We start from the raw sequence: 18,540 nt of genomic DNA, 5'->3' as shown, positions 1-18,540 counted from the left end.
ATTCAGAGCAAGGTTCTAAAATTCGCTAGGTGCTAGTCGGGCACTGGACCAATGCCTAGCACCTAGGCCTCCAAGGTGGGGACTAGGTGCCGTTAGACGATTTACATGGTATCAACATAAATTATATAATAAATCATATTCTGTAACTCCAACACATTAACATCTAATTTAAAATGAGTTCAAATTTACACATCTAATAAAATATCACAAATTTATTCTACTTCTTCTCCATAATTTTCAACAACTTTTTCTTCATCGGACACAAACTCAATACATCTTTGTGATCCTCCTCTTCTTCTCTGGATGCAAAATTATACTCGTGAAGTTGTCACTCTAGAGCTTCTTTAGGGTTGTAGTTTTTCATCTACTCCTTTGCTTCATCAACCATTTACCAAGTGGTCTCGAAACCTAGTTCAACCTTATGATCTTCCCCATCATCCACAATCCAACCTTTGCATTTGAAACATCTTTTGCAATAAGGCCATCAACATTCCTTTTTTTTTTTTTTAATTTGTTCAACAATCTAGCATTAAATTGGATAAATACTAGATTGTTCAACTTGTTGACATCCAACCTATTTTTTTTCTTGTTGGACCAGAGTTTAGGGTTTATAAAACTTAAGCCCAACAAAAGAAAGGGGTTACGTTTCATTTTTTTAAATTGGACTTTAAATTTAAAAGCTAAAACTAAGAAAAACATGAAAACCTATACTATTTCCACGGTGCCTAGATGATTCAACTGATTATTCGGTACCTAGGCCCATTTAATCCCGCCTAGGGGCCAAGGGTGCCTAGGTTGGCCGACTAGCATATTTTCGATGCGGCTAGCTGATGCCTAGCGCCTATACGGCCTCCTAGGCCATTTTTGAGAACACTGATTCAGAAGATCAAAACATTAGCAAAGAAGAAGGTTGTTGACGCATACTCAAGTCCTTCATTGAGTTCATAACTTTGAGAGAAACAGAAAATTTTCGATCTAGTAGGCAAGAAAATAAAAACTCTGTTACAGTGACAACTATTCACCAGGTTCATTTTCTGTAATTAACAATGTTATTTCCTTCATATTGACGTCGATGGTTAGGATATAGCTGAACACATTTTTTTTTCTTTCAGTCAAAAGGTCTAGAATGGGATGTTGTTTTCATCGTGAAGGTATGCAAATGCATCTGCCAATAGAAATTGCAGCTCCATTTTCACTCAGTTTAAGTATTGTGCAATTTGCATTCCAAGTATTATTTTGTGTTAATTTTCTCTACACGTTTCAATGTATTTATTTTTTCCATCTATAATTGATCTCTTATGTTTCTTTGTGTTTTTTGTTTCAATTATTATCTAATATTAATGAATTAACAAAACTTGTAAGGGCAATCATGAGTTAATGCAAATTAAATGTGTGATAAAAGAAATTAATAATAATATTTTCATATGGAGATGGAAACCTTTTCTCCCTTCCTTTAGCTTGACTTTTTGAACTTCCTAAAGGTTCTTCCTTTTCCTTTCTTATAAATAAAATCCTCTCCCTTTTTAATGAATTCCATTTCAGATCTCATTGATCATATACAATTAAATTCATCAGAATAATAATTTATACTCGTGTGTGTGTGTGTGAAGAAGGCAAAAATGAAGACAAATTAAAGTAGGTAGTGTTAACTAAATGGAGCTTAGCCCAATGATTAGAGTTTGTCAACTAAGCAACGGTTGAGGGATGGTTGTTAGTGGCCATCTCCCTTTGAATGGAATTTGAGGAGAAGTTGATATTTTCTACAAAAAGGCCACTAGAACCTCAAACCAAAACACACAAAAACCATCTTTCTTCTTCTCGCTAAGTGCTCTTCGTTCTATTTAATTGTTAGTATCAGTCTGCTATAGTACGAAACAATTAATTTCAGTTAACTGTCTAATTATTATAGTCCTATTCTTAATCTAAATTTTTCTCGGCATGCATCAATGCAAGCCAAAGTGTGACCTTGTTAGTATAATGCAGTTCCAAAATTATGATTCCTGTTGAAGAATTTTCTCATATCCATCCTCCCATCTCCAATTCACCATTGTCATGATGTGTCGCTAGTTTGACATGAAACGGAAATAGACTGATTTTTATCTACCACGGATGGACTTGAAAAGGACAGGTAGTTGATGAAGAACCTCTTTATGAGACAATGTTCAAAAAGGTTCAGGGAGCAATATTGTAAAGCGTAATACCCTAGAGAAACACCACTTATCTATCTAATATTGTATCATACAGTTCTTTCAGAATGAAAACAAGGCCAACCATAGACATCAAATTTCAGTATGCACCATCATCGTAGCTTGACACACAATTAGTTGTTAGTAAAATTCCAAAATGCAAAAAGAATATCATTGTAACTTGAAGAGGAAAATGATATTGCTGGCTTGGCCTTGTATGACTCTGGACCTTGTGTCATCCTATCCAGGTAAGTGAAATGTAAGATTTATATTCTCAGGCTGGTGGATGATGACATGCTAATAGTTTAATGAATCTATTGCTTTGCAGCTGCTTGGTTTGTTCTGTGATCAGGGACTGTGTAGGAACCCTTTGCCAATATCAAAGCACAGGTTCAATTAGCTGGTGCTTCCAGCACCAACAAACTAGACATACAAGTGACATTTTCAAGTTGGGTGTATCTACTGTGGAACACATTCAGCTAATCGAGACTCGAATTTCTCTGTTTTTTTAAATAATAATGCCAAAACTCATGAAGATGTAAACTTCAACATTTTATTTCTGCTTTTGCCTTCTGATGTGGAATCTCATCAAGACTTTATTTATGTTTTAATAATGAGTTTGTTAGCATTTTGACGCTAGCGTTGGTTGTAGGCCAATGATAATGAAATTCCTTTGCTTCATGAATATAATGATGTTCACCAAGGTGCAACAACTCTTGAGGTGAGCCTTGTAATAAGTCTGTCTTTTCATTATATTCTTAGCTTTCTTCCCTTCGGAAATCTTGTCATGAATAGGAGCGTAGGCTTTTATATGTTGTTGCAATGACTCGTGCTCGAAAGAAGTATATTGTGTATGTCATCATGGATTCCAGTTGGCAGGTAATCATATGGCCTTTTCACTTTCACAAATCCTTTTATTATTGTTGGTCTAACGCTTCTGGTGCCACTTTCAATTACTCCAACCTTCACGTTAATGAAATTCCAGGTCATCTTCTGGAGACACAGGCGCTTTCAGTTGACTTTTCTTTTGGTTATTCTGATGATTTGAATTTATGGTTGAATTTCCTATTTGTACTAAACCTTGTTTTTCCTTCTTTTATTGTATTCTTGTCAGAATTTCAGATATTGGAGTATACATTCTTGATTGAGTATATGTTAGTTACTGCTTAGTTTGGCTGTTTATTGTGTCTTTTAATGATGGTTATAGATGTCTGTGCTGCTTTTCTCATCTTGCGCCCTATGTCAGGAACATGTTGTATTGATCTATTACCATTTTGTTTGTTTAATTTATTAGAGTGAGGCGGTCTCCCGAGATTTGGTAATTTCAAATAAAATTATTTCTAATTCAATGGGACTGGAAACATCAGATGAGAAGGTTCATGGAGATGTTAAGAAAATTGATGATATCTCCTGCTGTTTCGAAGGGATAACTGACATAGCCTTGAACAGTAGTTTTCTGAAGAGCTACTTCTACTTTTAAATAAGTGATAAATTTTCTTCAGGTTATTATCTATATTATTATAGTCATTAGGCGCTGCATGCTGTTGCTATCTTATCAGGTTTAACATGGAAGACAGATCCAGTGTCATTTTTATTTCATCAATGGGGAAAACGACCTGCATTTCAACATCCTAGCCGGTTGGTTGATAAGATGACTCTTGGAGTAATGTTCACTAAAATTTAATATCATTTCTTTTGTTTTTGGTAACAATCTAAATCATTCTTCTATTGATTCTGGTTTAATCCTGGATAGTTTTGTGTCAGCATTTTGTTTTTGTTGTGGATAGTGGAGGAAGATGTAAAAAGTTAGCCCTCTCTACTATATATGTATTAGATTAATTTAATTTACATTTAGGTCCTTGTATACATGCATAATCATAAGCATTGATATGAGTTATGATGAGCGGACTCAGAAAATGATAGGGATATTAAAGTCAAGGTGAGATGGCGTTCAAGATTTGGATAGGGTGATGTTTGGTACCTGGTTCTATTGATCACCCTGCATCAAAGTCCCAAAAACGTGCTTGAGCATCTCTCGAGCTGGATGTTCAGATAGGGCTGATCGGTTATAAATCCGATCGATTATAAGGTTACATGTGTGCACTCGATCGGGTAAATCCCCAACGAGCTTAAAGACACTCAACCTTATAAAGCTCTTAGTTTACGATCGGCTGAGTGAAGGTCGAACGAATATAAGGTTGCCTATGTACACTCGACCGAGCAAAACTCGAACGAGCTTTAAGGTACTCAGTCTTATAAAGCTCTTAGCATACGATCGATCGAGTGAAGGCCGAACGAATATAAGGTCGTCTATGTATGCTCGACCTTGCAAAACCCGAATGAGCTTTAAGGTACTCAGCCTTATAAGGCTCCTAGCATACAATCAGTTGAGCGAAGGCCGAACGCATATAAGGTTGCTTGTGTGCGCTCGCCGGGTAAAGCCCGAGCGAGTTTAAAGGCACTCAGTCTTATAAAACTCTTAGCATATGATCGATCAAATGAATGTTGAACGAACATAAGGTCGCCTATGTACACAAAATCCGAACGAGCTTTAAGGTACTCAATTTTATAAAGCTCTTAGCATACGATTGGTCGAGTGAAGGTTGAATGAACATAAGGTTGCCTATGTATGCTCGATTGGGTAAAACCCGAACGAACTTTAAGGTACTCAGCCTTATAAAGCGCTTAGCATATGATCGACCGAGCAAAGGCCGAACGGATATAAGGTTGTCTATGTATGCTCGACCGGGAAAAACCCAAACATGCTTTAAGGTACTCAGCCTTATAAAGCTCTTAGCATATGATCGACCGAGCGAAGGTTGAGCGAGCGTAAGGTTGCTTGTGTGCGCTTGATTGGGCAAAGTCCGAGTGAGCTTAAAGGTACTCAATATATGACCGGCAATGACTAGTCGAGATATATTGAATAGAAGAAACTCTCAATATACGATCGGCTTAATGACCGGCTGGGATGTATTCAATAGAAGCTATTTTATACGACCAATATATATTTAAGAAAAGGTAGTCTCAATATACGATCGATTTAATGACCGACCGGAATATATTCAATAGAAGGTATTCTCAATATACAACCGATTTAATGGTCGGCTAAAATATGTTCAACAGAAGGTATTCTCTATATACAACCAGCTTAATGGTTGGCTGGGACATATTCAACAGACAAGTTGTCGACAACATTAGAATAGTTTGGCAAACTTGTCGAGGAATATTCTCCCTCGAACCATCCTCATTTATTAACTAGATAAAATGATATAGTTCTTGAGACATGTTATCACAGGCCCCAGTGATAAACGACAAAGGAAGTACATCTGGGGTAGAAAAAAATTCCTGGAAGGATAATTGCACGACGTCTAGGTTGTACTTTTCTCATCTTCTAACAGATTCTAACAAATCGGGGACCATCTCACTATCGTGGAGGTTATGTAAGGTGGTATAAAAAGGAAAATCCTCTCCGCTGACAAAGTACTTAACACAATCATTTGCATTTGATGTCCTACTTTCTGGCATTCTCTACTATTCTTCTTCCACTTTTGAGCGAGGAGACTAACTTGAGCGTCGGAGCGACTAGCAAGGGTTTCCCATCCTGATCTTAGGTCACTAACGCTTTGTTGGATCATCTGACTATGTGCAGGATTGTTGCGGAGTTTTTTCAGATCTTAAGAAAGCTCGCTATTCTTCAGTGATCCGAGCCAGCGCACCATCTCATCGCCTTCAGACAAGTAAGTTACATATTCTTGACAATCATCCTTAGCTCAAAGATATATATAAAATTTGATTTTATTACAAATATGTTTAATTCTAATAAGTCTAGGCTTATTAACAAATATGCTACTATCTGGAATTAATAAAAGATGCGGTAATCATTTTAGATGGTAGTTTCTCTTTGGCAACATAAAATTTAACGAATCATGGAAACCTTGGAAATAATCTTGCAAGGAGAAAGGGAATGTCACATAGAGAATATATCTTATAAAGGAGAATAGTAATATAATTTGAAGAATAATTCTTTTTTGATTTTTATAGTTTATTGATTTTAGTGCATGAATTTAATTGATGGATTAATTTACTTTATTTTGACTATTCTTATTTAACATTAGTTTGATACGTATATGCTTGATCTTTGAGTTGATCAGTTTATATCCATGCAATCTCAGTTTTTTTTTTCATATCTTGTAGTTGTACAAACGTGTGTGATGTATACAATAGGATGATTGACATTTTAATTATTCATATAATGTAGTGTACATACTTGTGTGGTGTGTACAATAGGCAGATGCTTATTTTATGTGATACATGACATGTAGTGTATACAAGTGTATAATGTGTACAATAGGAAAATGCTTATGTTAATTGATGCACATCATGTAATGTATGCACATGTATGGTGTGTACCATAGGAAGATGCTTATGATTTGTTATGTATATACCATGTAGTGTACACACGTGTGTCGTGTGTACTATAAGTATTACTATTACTATGCATGAAGCATAGTTGGCACTTGTTGGATCATTTCATACATATAGATATATGTGAGTGTTAGTTTATGATTCTGGATGTACCTATGTTTAACATGCTAGTTATGATTATGGATCATTGCTTAGAGTTCGTATACTCTTGATGATGTAGTTGGTTATTATGTAAGTAACTTTACACTGTGTTGTTGTATGTATATCTTGTGAACTAAATCTCCTACAATTGGATGACCCATTGTGATGTCGAGAGAGTTGACAGTGACCAGTATATTATGTCAACTAAGTCTCATACGAGTGGGTGACCCACTACGATGTTGAGAGAGTTGACAGTGACAATATATCCCCTCAACTAAGTCTTATACGAGTGAGTGACCTATTATGATGTTGAGAAAGTTGACAGTGACCGGTCTATCCTTTCAACTAAGTCTCCTACGAGTGGTTGATGATTGCCCCCACTATAATCTTGAGAGAGTTGACAGTGATTGCGATATATTTGTTATATTGTTTGTAACGATCCGGCTCCTCGGCCCCTTGGGCGGCCCAACTGGCGACCCAACCTTGGTCCCTTGGACGGCCACAATGGCGGCTCAATTGGTGACCCCTGCCACTCACTTGGCTACCAAGATTCATAAACTCTAGTATTTAACCTGGAGATCTACAGTTCGAATCCTAGGGAAGGCAAAAATCCACTAGCCAGGGGTGGAAAGTCCTTGTGAGTAACGGCATGGCCGAAGAGTCGTCGGTTGACGACATAAGGGGTCGCCAGTTGGGCCGCCATTGTGGCCGCCCAAGGGACCAAGGTTGGGCCGCCCAAGGGGCCGAGGGGGACGGCCCAACTGGCGACCCCTTATGTCGTCGACCGACGACCCTCGGTCGTGCCGTTACTTACAAGGTCTTTCCACCCCTGGCCAGTGGATTTTTGCTTTCCCTTGGATTCGAACTCTAGACCTCCAGGATAAGTACTAGAGTTTATGAATCCTGGTAGCCGAGTGGCGCTCACTTGGCTACCAGGATTCATAAACTCTAGTACTTATCCTGGAGGTCTAGAGTTCGAATCCTGGGGAAGACAAAAATCCACTGTCGTCAGTTGGGCCGCCCAAGGGACAGCCAAGGGGCCGCCAGATGGGCCGCCCAAGGGGCCGAGGGGTCGGGTCGTTACATTGTTCTTCTTAAGTTGTTATACCCTAGGCTGATCACGGGGTATCCGTGATAGAGTGATCTCCCGCAGTTTGTAGCTAGATAGTTATATCTTGTCTGTCCACGGGTTATTTATGGTAGAGCAATCTCTTGTTATTTTGAACTATCCATAGGTTATCTATAGGGCGATCTCTCGAAGTTCATAGCTAAATAGCTAGATGTCTTGATCATTTGTAGTTTTATGAATGAGCGTTACTCCCATGTATAATGTATTATTTATGATGGAGCGTTACTCTCACCTATTGATATAGGTCCTTATACTTGTATAATCATAAGCATATTCTTGACAATCATCCTAAAGTAGCTCAAAGATATATAAAATTTTATCTTATTACAAATATGTTCAATTCTAGGAAGTCTAGGCTTATTAGCGAATATGCTACTAACTGGAATTAATAAAAGATGCGATAATCTTTTTAGATTGTAGTTTCTCTCCAGCAACATCAAATTTAATGAATCATGGAAACCTCAAAAATAATCTCATAAGGAGAAAGGGAATGTTACACAGAGAATACATCTCATGAAGGGGAATAGTAATATAATTTGAAGAATAATCCTACCATTGACCCACAATCAAGAAAAAGATAGTCCCATAATCAAAACTTTAAAACTTTGTGACAAATATATATTGGACAACAATTAAGTATGTTTCGAATGTTTATGAGAAGAGTCGTTCTCTCACTGATCCAACGGGTAATCTATTATATTTTTCCCTAGTGAGTTGATAAATGGGCCAAGGCCTAAATAATTCTTTGGAATCGCGGCCAGCAGGCGAAGAGAGGAGAGATTGAGGAAGACAGCGACGATGAGCGGCGCCGGCTCTCCGGACTTCTTCTGAAGTTAAGCGCAACGCCTCGGTTACGTCACCTGATCTTCCTTCCAGGTATCGACTCCGTTCCTTCAAGTCCAGCCTCCATCATCTTCCTCTCCCCGTGCTACGAAAGATGGCCGATTTGACCGCACGGAATCGATTTCAGATGTGCTCGCCCTCGCATTTCTCCAGTTGAACCCCTCTGCCGAGGAGTTCGTTCCCCCCTCCTTACTATCGTCGGGTCTCTTGGCCATGCTTATTCTATTCTGGACAGGAGCGCGATCACGGTCCCTTGATCCGGATTTAATCTTCTGTAGTTGGAGGAAAAGGGAAACCTACTTGTCGTAATTGATTTTTTTTTTCTTTTCCGCAGAGAAAGTACAGTTTGCTTGAGATGCGTAATAGGTTCGACAGAATTCCAATGGCTCAATACGGAGAGTCTATCAGGAGGTCTGTCTTTGTTTCTAATCTTCACCAGAAGGTATGCAGGGCGTAACTTCATACCTCGTAATCTTGTACGCGTTTTATATTTTTCTGACTGTATCCAACAATATGTTACGGGAGTGAGATGGTAGCTTGAATGAATAGTCTTGTATTTTTCTGACTCTAGTTACTTTCGTTGTCTTAGGTTACTGAAGAGCAGCTTGTTGAATCATTTAGATGTTGCGGGACACTAAGTTCCTCAATTGCACTAAGACAATAAGTTACTATATCTGTTGCCTCGCTCTTTCAGGATTACATTCACTGGAAACTAATTATTATACCCTGGCTATATGAATTTACATCGTTGATTTCATCCATTTTGACAGAGACTAGATGACTATGTACTTGACTCTTAGAACAACTAAAAAAGTAATTTGTTTGCATATTGTGATCAGAAGAAATGTATGCTTATTGTCCTAACAATACATGCTTCTGTGCGCCTCCTAAAAATCTCAAGACTAAGTTCAAGTTGAGGCTCGCACCATGTTAGAGCTTTCTCAACAAGTACAAAGTACAACGGATGTAGGAGCTTTGTGTTCACTTTGTGTTTCAATAATCTTGATTTTATTCTTGGAAAATAAAGGGCCGTATATAACCGATCCGAACTTGGATACAAAGCCAAATATCGATTCAGATCTTACTTGTCTTTACTAAATCAAACTAATAGAAATCTAGTCCAAGCATGAGTCTTTAACTCGAACTTGACTAATAAAGTTGGACTTAATTAATATTGGATCCATAATGATCAAATCATTACCTTGATAGATTTTATTGAGGTTATGATCTAGGAGAATTCAATAGAAAGACCATCTTTATTATTAGATAGATTTGCTTGATTGCCTGATTTACTGCTTTCCTTATGCAGCCTAGATTAGGATTATTAGATAAAAACTTAAAGTATAACTTAAATATTAATCAATTCCTAGATTTCAAATTATAAACATCTCAAAAAAAAATTTATAAGGATTAATCTAGAAATGGGTGAGATGTAAGGATTAATCTATTAATTTACTTAACCTAACTCAAACTAATCAAATACTTAACCAAACTCATTCTTTTTTCAAAATTTAAATCTAATTATTTTTCAAAACTTAATTCATATTTTTAATTAATTTCTCAACTTGATTAATTTTCTTATATTAATGAACTTAAACTTTAAATCAATTTAAAAGTTAAGATTAATTTAACTCTATCTTACACGAACTCATAAAGTTTATGTTTTATATATAGAATGAGTGAGATGGAAAATAATTAGCTGAAATCAATCTATGCATTTAAAAATCTACTTAAGTTGGTTCCAAATTGAGTACTTTATTGGTAAAAAATAATGATTTGAATTAATGGATGTTGTATAGTAGGTGTTTCAAACATATGACGGGAGACAGATTGAAATTCACAAAATTAAAAATCAAGAACTTAGGCTATTTTACATTTGACAACAATGGAAAACTTAAAGTAATCAAAATAAATAATATCGAGCTAAGTTCAAATTTTATTATTCGAAAAGTTCTACTAGTAAATAAGTTTAAGTTTAACTTACTGGGATTTAATTATATGACTAATTCTTTAGCTGGGATTATCATTCCCCCTATATTTATTCTTTTTCTTTAGAAAACATTAATATCACGATGGATGAAACCTAACATTGAGAAAAAAAGTACATGATCAGCATATCATGAGTCACCTATTTTGAATGTTCATACAAGCAAAGATTAAATTTTAATTGGTCTGGTATATACAACTTAGTCTGATGGAGTGCTGGTACTAGAAAAGGTTTTGCGCTAACTGGTACCTATATATTTTTACCACAGGATCATACAGGTTGGTATAATGGATGATATCCCAGTACATATTCTATGAACTACTTGTAGTGACTGTGGACTCAAATTTCAAAAAATTCCTTGCAAGTTATTGCTGCTTTCTGTTTTAGTGACTAGTTAGGATAGGTGATTCATGCCAATTGTGTGTCCAGTGTACAGACAGAGAAAAGCACATCTCAGACTGTGCAATGAACTTGAGTCATCATATTTGACTGGCATTTAAAACTCTGTTCTGAAGTTGTTTAACTTTTTGTTGTCTCTTTCAACATGGACATCTAATGTGTTTTCTAACGCTTAGTTTGTTGTAGGCCATGATCTACTGAAAAGTTGCTACTTGTACTCCAGAATCTGCAAATTTGACATACACCAGTACTTACATATCTTTTAATCTTTTTTATTGTTAAGCATTTTGATTTGGTTGTTATATATTTTGTTGTTTAAGTATAATCATTGCACACACAAGATTTTGGTGGTCTGCTCATTTATATTTGCAAATGTGTAATGACATTTACAATACATTGGCAGGCTAAGGCCTCTGGCAGAACAGCTGAAGACTGTGGTATAAATGGTGATGAAACTGGTGTATGTGATTTTTCTCATTATAAATCCATCCCTCCATCTCTGTTAAGAATGACATGACCTAACCTCTTTTGTTTAAAATCAGGCTTTGATCCTTGAAAACTATGACAAGATTCTTAGCTCTTGCAACGCTTTGGATTTTCATGATTTCATTAGCTCATCTGTGAAGTTACTTGCTGATTTCCCTGAAGGTCATTATGTGCACTTAATGCTAATAGTATCCAAGCATACTCTGGTTAATGTTATATGAAATTAACTTAATATTTGTGAATATTCAGTGTACAATGAGTGTTGGAGCACTTGGAAGGCAATTGTTATAGATGAATTTCAGGATACAAGTTCATTGCAGTATGGCCTCTTAAGGATTTTAGCTTCTCATAATCGTGTAAAAATTATTGGTGATGAAGATCAGGTTTGCTTATTTTCTTCTGGTTTTCTTTACTTCTACTCTTATTTTTGAGATACATGTTTCTGATATGATCAAAGCTGTTATTCTCTTTCAAAGCCAGATATTTGTATTTCTTCATGTTTCTTACTATTTCTGTTTTTAACTGCATCCAGTCCATATTCAGTTTTAATGGTGCTGTCAAAGAAACTTTCCTACTGTCAAAGAGGTTTTGTGCCTTTGATTTTGCTATTTCTAGTCTTAAAAATATTTGACTCTTCATGAATGCTAGCATTTGACTTCCGTGTGAAGGTCCTAATTTCTTATTTGGACTGTAACTGATTACAGGTTAGATTGAAGAAGAATTACCGCTCTACCAAGTGCATTGTTGAGGTAGTTTCTGCTCTCATACTGAACAATAATAAACGTTGCTGTATTAAACAAATTGTGATTGATAATTCCTGTGGAAGCAAGGTATACTTGTTATGTAATAAGCATATTGATGAAGATATACTTAATATGCTATAAAATGAGTGATCAAAATGGAGTGAAGCATTTGGAGTCGTTTGTGATAATCATGTCCTCAAACACTGAAATTAAAGTTTTATAAGATTGTGATTTGACTAGCGATACTCTGTTGAGGAGTGTTGGGATGTGGAAAAACAACATATTCAACAAGCTATTATAGCAGAGACGAGAAGGTTGAAATGGATGCGAGGAGTTCTTAAGAATAAATAAAGAGATGATATATACATTGATGCGGATGCAGCTTGGGGCGTAGGAGTGATTAGGGAGAAAGAGAGGGGCTGTTCAGTCTTTTGCAAGATTAGGGCTTTGAGTTTATAAGACGCACTGTTCATTGAGAAGGAAGGGGGAGAGGACTTTTTGGCTTCGTGCTGTAGTTTGGGGCCGCCGCCACCATGAACAGAGGAAGGGACTTTTTCTTGGTCCCTCGCCGCCGTCGGCGGATGGACGCCTCTCTCTCTCATGCATGCCACTGCCCTCCCTCGATGATGCCGCCTCCTCCTCCTTCAGGAGATCCAAGTGCCCTGGCCGCGAACCTTCATCCTCCTCCTCCACCGTCGCCGGCGTCGCCACGCCCCCCTTCGACCTCAATGACAACCGGAGGCCGAACCTCCTGCCACCTCCGCTTCCCCTTCCGTCGAGGAGTCAGCCTTGGACGGCGGCTCCCTTGGCGAGGAATCTCGCGGACTTCGCCTCCTCGGCCTCCTTCTCCGCTGCGTTGAGACTGTCGCCGCTGACCAGCTCTCCGAGGGCCATGACCTCCTGCCCGAGACCTCCGAGCTCGCCTCCCCTTTCGGCTCCTCCCCCGAGCGAGTAGCTGCCTACTTCGCCCGGCGTCCTCCGCGCTCATATCGTCAGTTCCGTCCTTAACGCTTACTCCCCGCTCGCTGCCACAGCCACCGAGCCCAGCGGCCATTGCCGCCGCTGCCCTCCGATGCCACATCCATTGTTGGCCGACTCACGACCTCCATGGCTGGTATTGTGCTTTGTGTGTTGTGTTCCGGCATCGAGCCGCTTAGTTATTGGTATTATTCGGCCTGCGTGCCGTATGTCGGCTTGCGAGCCGTTGTGGTATTCCGGCCTAGGTGCCGTTGTCATGTCTCGGCCTGCATGCCGCCTTCTGGATCCATGTTGCACCAGATTCCATGTTGTCGCCCCCAGATCCGACTCCTTAGCTAGTTCATATTCATCTACTCATTCGGGGCCATGACGGCTCGATCAGCAGCGCGACCAACTCACCGATCCATCCGAGGGCGCCCCTCCGGGGCCAGGTACGTCATCGTACTCGTCTTGTATTTATTTAGTTCTATCATTAGTCAGCTACTTATATATTCGTGGGACCCGCCTCGAGCATCGGGGTACCAGAGACCGGGGCAAGTAGTGTTCACTAAAGGACATCGGACGACTTGGTCAATGCAGGAGACAGCCCAACATCCGGGTCATTGAGATGCGGTCAACATTCCAGACACGTCACACCGGCAGGTTCGTCTTCTCAGCTTCCCGACAGGAACATGCATGTTCAAAGATGATCGATGAATTGTCTTGTTGGAAGAGTGAAATTATTAGAATGAAAGATGTAAGTGGTGGTAGACCAACATCAATATTTGTTAATGTAGAAAAATAATTTAATTAATTAGAATATTGCATTGCATGGATTTCAATGGGGTGATAAGATTCATGCAATGTACTCCCAAAGAGGAAATGATTATGATGATATTTGATATAAAGTGTTGATGTCACTGTTTGAAGTATGCTGCTTAACAGTAGTCAGGTTTCTATTAAGGAATGGCGCAACGAAGATGCACAATGTGCATTTGTCATTGACAAAATTTTAGAGATGACATCACATGACTCAATGCTGACGTCTCCTTTGGCAATGTTGCGATTCTTTACCGGAGACAAGTAAGTTATTGCATACGATGCTATAACCAATTTGTTTATTCTGCTTACTCATGTGACATCAAATAATGCAGGTCTCTGGAAAAGCATCCCAAGCATGTTTGCAAGACAGGAGAATACCTTTTAATACTCATGGGGTTGCCTTTTATCGGAAAAAGGGTGGCTTTCTGTTTTCGTGCAGAATTTTTGCTTGCGCCTTAATTATATTTGCATCTTGTAATTGCTTGTTAGGTCATGGGAGCTGTGAGTGCTGGTCTCTTAACTTGCTCTACTATTGAGTTTTGTTATTTCATGAGGATAATCTAGTTTATGCTGTTACATCTTCATGCTGTTACATCTTCGTTTTAGTGATTAGGCTTTTACTTCTTATCGTATGCTTGTAGGTTATTGCAACACATGATGAAGCTTCTTCAAGCAGTTATTAACTCTAAGTAGGCTCATCAGTTAGTAACATCATCTTATTTTGCAGAAATTAGCTAAGATTGACAAGTTGTGTCAGTTGTAATGCTAGAATAAGAATAGGTATTCACTTTTCCATTACATTCCCTGCTAAAAGAAACAACACATGAATCAAGTTGACCATAAAAATTTATTACTAGTTTCGAAATATCTTTGAGTTTTCTCTTCATACTGCAAATATATGCATCCTGACTGCATCTTATAGAGTAAGTTGATCTCTTATCTCATTATTGGAAGCTCTCTTCTTGGGCCATGGCATGTGTAATATTGCCATTGCAAGTGAATTAGTAGGTAAACTTCAGAATCCTAGGCTCTCTTGAATGGGATGAACTTAATTACTTTGCCTTTTATGTTTATTATTATAATTTTTGTGCTACTCCGAAATTGTGTTAATGAAGACATTGCACATCAGGTAACAAAAGCTATTATGGCATTACTGAGAACAACATTGCCTGATTGTGATGTTAGTCCATTTCGGCTTTCCTTCAAGGCACTTTTTCCTGGTGATTTGCAGTTGTCTTCAGTTTAGGCACTCAACTTCTCAATTGAGCAACCTGAGTGACTAACATGGTGACATACATGTTGTTGATTATGTTGAAAGGATTTCCTCAGCAAGAAAATGTAGCTTTTTGGCATCTGCAAAAGACATTTTTCATGCAAAAGTTTCTTGTACTTTCAAAAGGTTTTTTGTTCTCGACCTCCTTTATATTCTTTAGACTTAATTTTATGATTTGTATAGTACATGCTATATTTATGATCTTGTCATTTTTAGTTGAGCTGATAACATTTTTTGCAATTTATTCCGGGGAAGGAGGTATCTTCACTTCACTAGCAAGTTCCTTTGGCTAATTTGGCAAGCTCTTATTTTTTATATCTCTGCATTTTTTTCAATCACGTTGCTGTGCTAATGGTTAATGAGGATCTATACCACAATCATTGAAAGGAATGCATTGTGAAATCATAGTTATGACATCATGCTCGTGAAGTCTTAGTTCCTCTTCCATAGGATTCTGTTGGTCTTAAGGTTAACTTCATCATGGGTTGATAACTTGGAACTTTCAGCTGAGGTCTTTTTTAACTTGATTAGTAGTATAATTCAGTGTTTTTATGATCCTGCATATAATAAAATTATATTTGTTCTCTATAACAACTGCTTCCTCTTAATTTGGAAATAATATTTAGGTTGTTACATAGTGGTTTGCTATATTTGGTCAATGCCATTTAAGTTGTCCATATAAGAGATACATATGATATTTATTTGACCTATTCTCCTTCACCTACAAGAAAGAAGCAACTACAGTTTTCCCCCCTTATTTCTGGATGGGTGATGTACAATCAATGAGTTGTCAATGTTGTCCCTGTTGTTCCAATTAACTTTGTGATGAAATTTGCTAATTCCATCGACATCACATGGAAGACCTTCAGATTCATGCCTCTGCTCATCTACTAATTATTATGTTAATTGTTTTACTTACGTTGAACATTCTATGGTTCCAATTCTTCCTGTGTTTTCGTTTACAAGGTCTCAACTTACTCAAGGATGCAAAGTATTATTTTCACTTGATATGATCTCCACGCTTGAAAGAAGAGTAAGAAATAATGAATATTGATACTACTGCTTTGTTATCTTGGTGTTTACTTTTACAATGTTCTTAATATTTGTTCCTAGATGAAATTTCTATCTTGGTTCTTAGCTGTATGCGCCAACAGGAGTGTTTGGTTGGTAAATAACCTTGGTTGGTATTGCCGTTGATGTATTTCTATTAAAAGGACTTGATAAGAACATCTTGAGAAGAGCCATTTATGAAATTTTAGCTTAAATATCATTCTTTCAGTCATATCAAACAAGGCAAAACAGGTAATCAAAGAGCTAAGAGTGGGGTGTTTCATCACAAACTTCTGTTCTATTCACTCATTTTTATCATCGAGCCATGTTAATTTCAACTGTTTGGGTTTTAGCTACATGGATCTTATCTCCATTGAATAAATTATATCACTAGTAACTTTGAGATCTGTTATTTGATTTTTTAGTTCCTTAACTATAGTCTTAGTCCCTGGTTTTCCTCTACTCCTTTAACCTTAACTCTGATTGAGGAACCTGAAGAATTTTATATGTAATTGTGTGCCTTAGAAGCTGCGTGTACCATCTTAACCTATTTCAGCCACGCCTAGTAGCTTTCAAATCATCATACTATTCACTTGCCGTATTATTCTTAATTAGGGTGACATTATAATTTGTTAGTTCTTGTTTGATGTATCAACTTTTCTATTTTAATTCATTTATGTTAAGAGGTAGGCTAATTTTTATTCATCAAATAAGACTACAACCAATGACTATCTAACTTGGCCTAACTAATTAATGGGAAAAAAAACTATAGTTTTCATAACAATAAAAAATCCTCTTATTTTCTCATTTTCTCTTCTCTCTTTCGATCACGTGATTGCTTTCCAAGGCACGTCACGCCATATTCCATTATCCGTCTCTTATAGTTCTTTGCCAACAGTTTTGTAGGTTTCTACCAAATTTTCCTTTAGAATGATCAGTCTCTTTTATTTTTAGTATTGTTACTAGAATTTTTATTTATTTATTTATTTATGCGATACCAAAAGGAAACATCTTCATGTTCCAAGGAACATTACAATTTGTCCTTTCTATCTGAGATGGTTCTCTTTAGTCAGTTTGGATAGAGGATTACTCATTTCAGTTGAAACTTAGTAGTTAATATTTTATATAATTCTTTTTCTTTGATTAATTTATAATTTGATGCTATCTTCATCCTGTTTGGAAAGTTCAATCTCAATGGTCATCTCTTCTGTAGCAAATATGTTACCTCAGGTTCAGTTTAATATCATTTCCAAGATTACTTTAGTTTTATTTTTCTTGTAATTCCTTTTCACTTAATTATTGGTAGGAACTGCTTTCTTTCTGAGGCAGTCTGTCCCCTTTGGAACTTGTGGCTAAAATCTTGTCACATTGCATTGTAGTTTTTTCATCACTGAATACCATCTAATTTGACATAGGTGACTCTGAATTTGTTATCATGACCATTACTGGAATCTTTGTTTTATTGGTCATCAATGTATTTCTCACACTATTGATAGGACTTGGTGTCAAGATAAGGTTGTTCTTTTGTGATTCTTGGTGTTTAGGTTCTGTTAAATAAATTCCACTTTGCTTGCAAGGTTAATGGCACGAGATGTACAAATATTAAACTGTTTACTCATGGTTAACAGATATGAAAACAAGAACCTCAAACAGATGTAGGTAGTTTTGCACACTTCAAACAATTTTTATATGGCATCAAGTGGTTCAGTCAATTGCCAAGTATATATTATTGAAGAATATGTGATGAATCTGTATCATGATATTTCTGGGAAGCATTTAACCTTGTTGCTCTTGTCCTGAATGGAGAAGATTCTCACATTTAGTGTAATGTGGGGATGCCTTGTGGTCAAGACCAAAAAGGAAAAAAAAAATTAAGAATATGCTAATTTGTGTGTTTCTTACTAATATAACTTGAGTGTCATTTGTTCAAATATTACATATCCATAGATGTTTTTGTTTTATTTGTGATGAAAATATATGAAGCAAGTGTTGTAATTGTAATATGGTAAACTTGACAAGCTTTTGCCAATCTCTTTTTGATGCATGGTTTGAAATTTGTACAGGGCGATAGTCAAAACTTATTGTTTTGATAAATTTCT

At 37.1% G+C, this 18,540-nt stretch overlaps 1 protein-coding gene and 1 long non-coding RNA gene across 9 annotated transcripts; both read left to right on the top strand.

Annotated features, from left to right (window-relative positions):
• Positions 1–734: 734 nt before the first annotated feature.
• LOC121998030 lies at positions 735–3,334 on the top strand. Of its 2 annotated transcripts, XR_006116425.1 has the most exons (5): positions 735–1,025; positions 1,113–1,151; positions 2,839–2,907; positions 2,982–3,065; positions 3,172–3,334. It is a non-coding gene; the product is annotated as an uncharacterized LOC121998030 (long non-coding RNA). The 2 variants fall into 2 exon arrangements; XR_006116424.1 differs by having other exon boundaries at positions 739–1,025; positions 2,982–3,334.
• A 5,257-nt stretch (positions 3,335–8,591) lies between these two features.
• Positions 8,592–18,301, top strand: LOC121998020 (ATP-dependent DNA helicase SRS2-like protein At4g25120). 7 transcript variants are annotated; one of them, XR_006116414.1, is made up of 9 exons: positions 8,598–8,757; positions 9,059–9,166; positions 11,514–11,570; positions 11,653–11,758; positions 11,846–11,979; positions 12,129–12,181; positions 12,301–12,345; positions 15,248–15,338; positions 15,437–18,301. XR_006116414.1 is itself a non-coding variant. In XM_042552736.1 (8 exons), exons 2-7 carry the CDS (start codon positions 9,080–9,082, stop codon positions 12,308–12,310), a joined length of 447 nt encoding a protein of 148 aa, XP_042408670.1. In that variant the 5' UTR covers positions 8,598–8,757; positions 9,059–9,079; the 3' UTR covers positions 12,311–12,345; positions 15,248–18,301. The 7 variants fall into 7 exon arrangements, 1 of the variants encoding a protein (XP_042408670.1); XR_006116413.1 differs by adding an exon at positions 14,261–14,379 and having other exon boundaries at positions 14,451–18,301; XR_006116411.1 differs by lacking the exons at positions 15,248–15,338; positions 15,437–18,301 and adding exons at positions 14,261–14,379; positions 14,451–14,710 and having other exon boundaries at positions 12,301–13,959.
• The last annotated feature ends 239 nt before the right edge of the window (positions 18,302–18,540 follow it).

The sequence above is a fragment of the Zingiber officinale genome, chromosome 6A, assembly GCF_018446385.1.
Source record: "Zingiber officinale cultivar Zhangliang chromosome 6A, Zo_v1.1, whole genome shotgun sequence".
Lineage (NCBI taxonomy): Eukaryota > Viridiplantae > Streptophyta > Magnoliopsida > Zingiberales > Zingiberaceae > Zingiber > Zingiber officinale.
This window is presented reverse-complemented; position numbering and strand designations above follow the sequence as displayed.

Coding starts and splice junctions, on each gene's coding strand:
- LOC121998020 (XM_042552736.1), top strand. CDS start 9,080: ATGCGTAATAGGTTCGACAGAATTCCAATGGCTCAATACGGAGAGTCT. Junction 11,571..11,652: donor TAAATGGTGATGAAACTGGT/GTATGTGATTTT, acceptor GTTTAAAATCAG/GCTTTGATCCTTGAAAACTA. Junction 11,759..11,845: donor ACTTGCTGATTTCCCTGAAG/GTCATTATGTGC, acceptor GTGAATATTCAG/TGTACAATGAGTGTTGGAGC.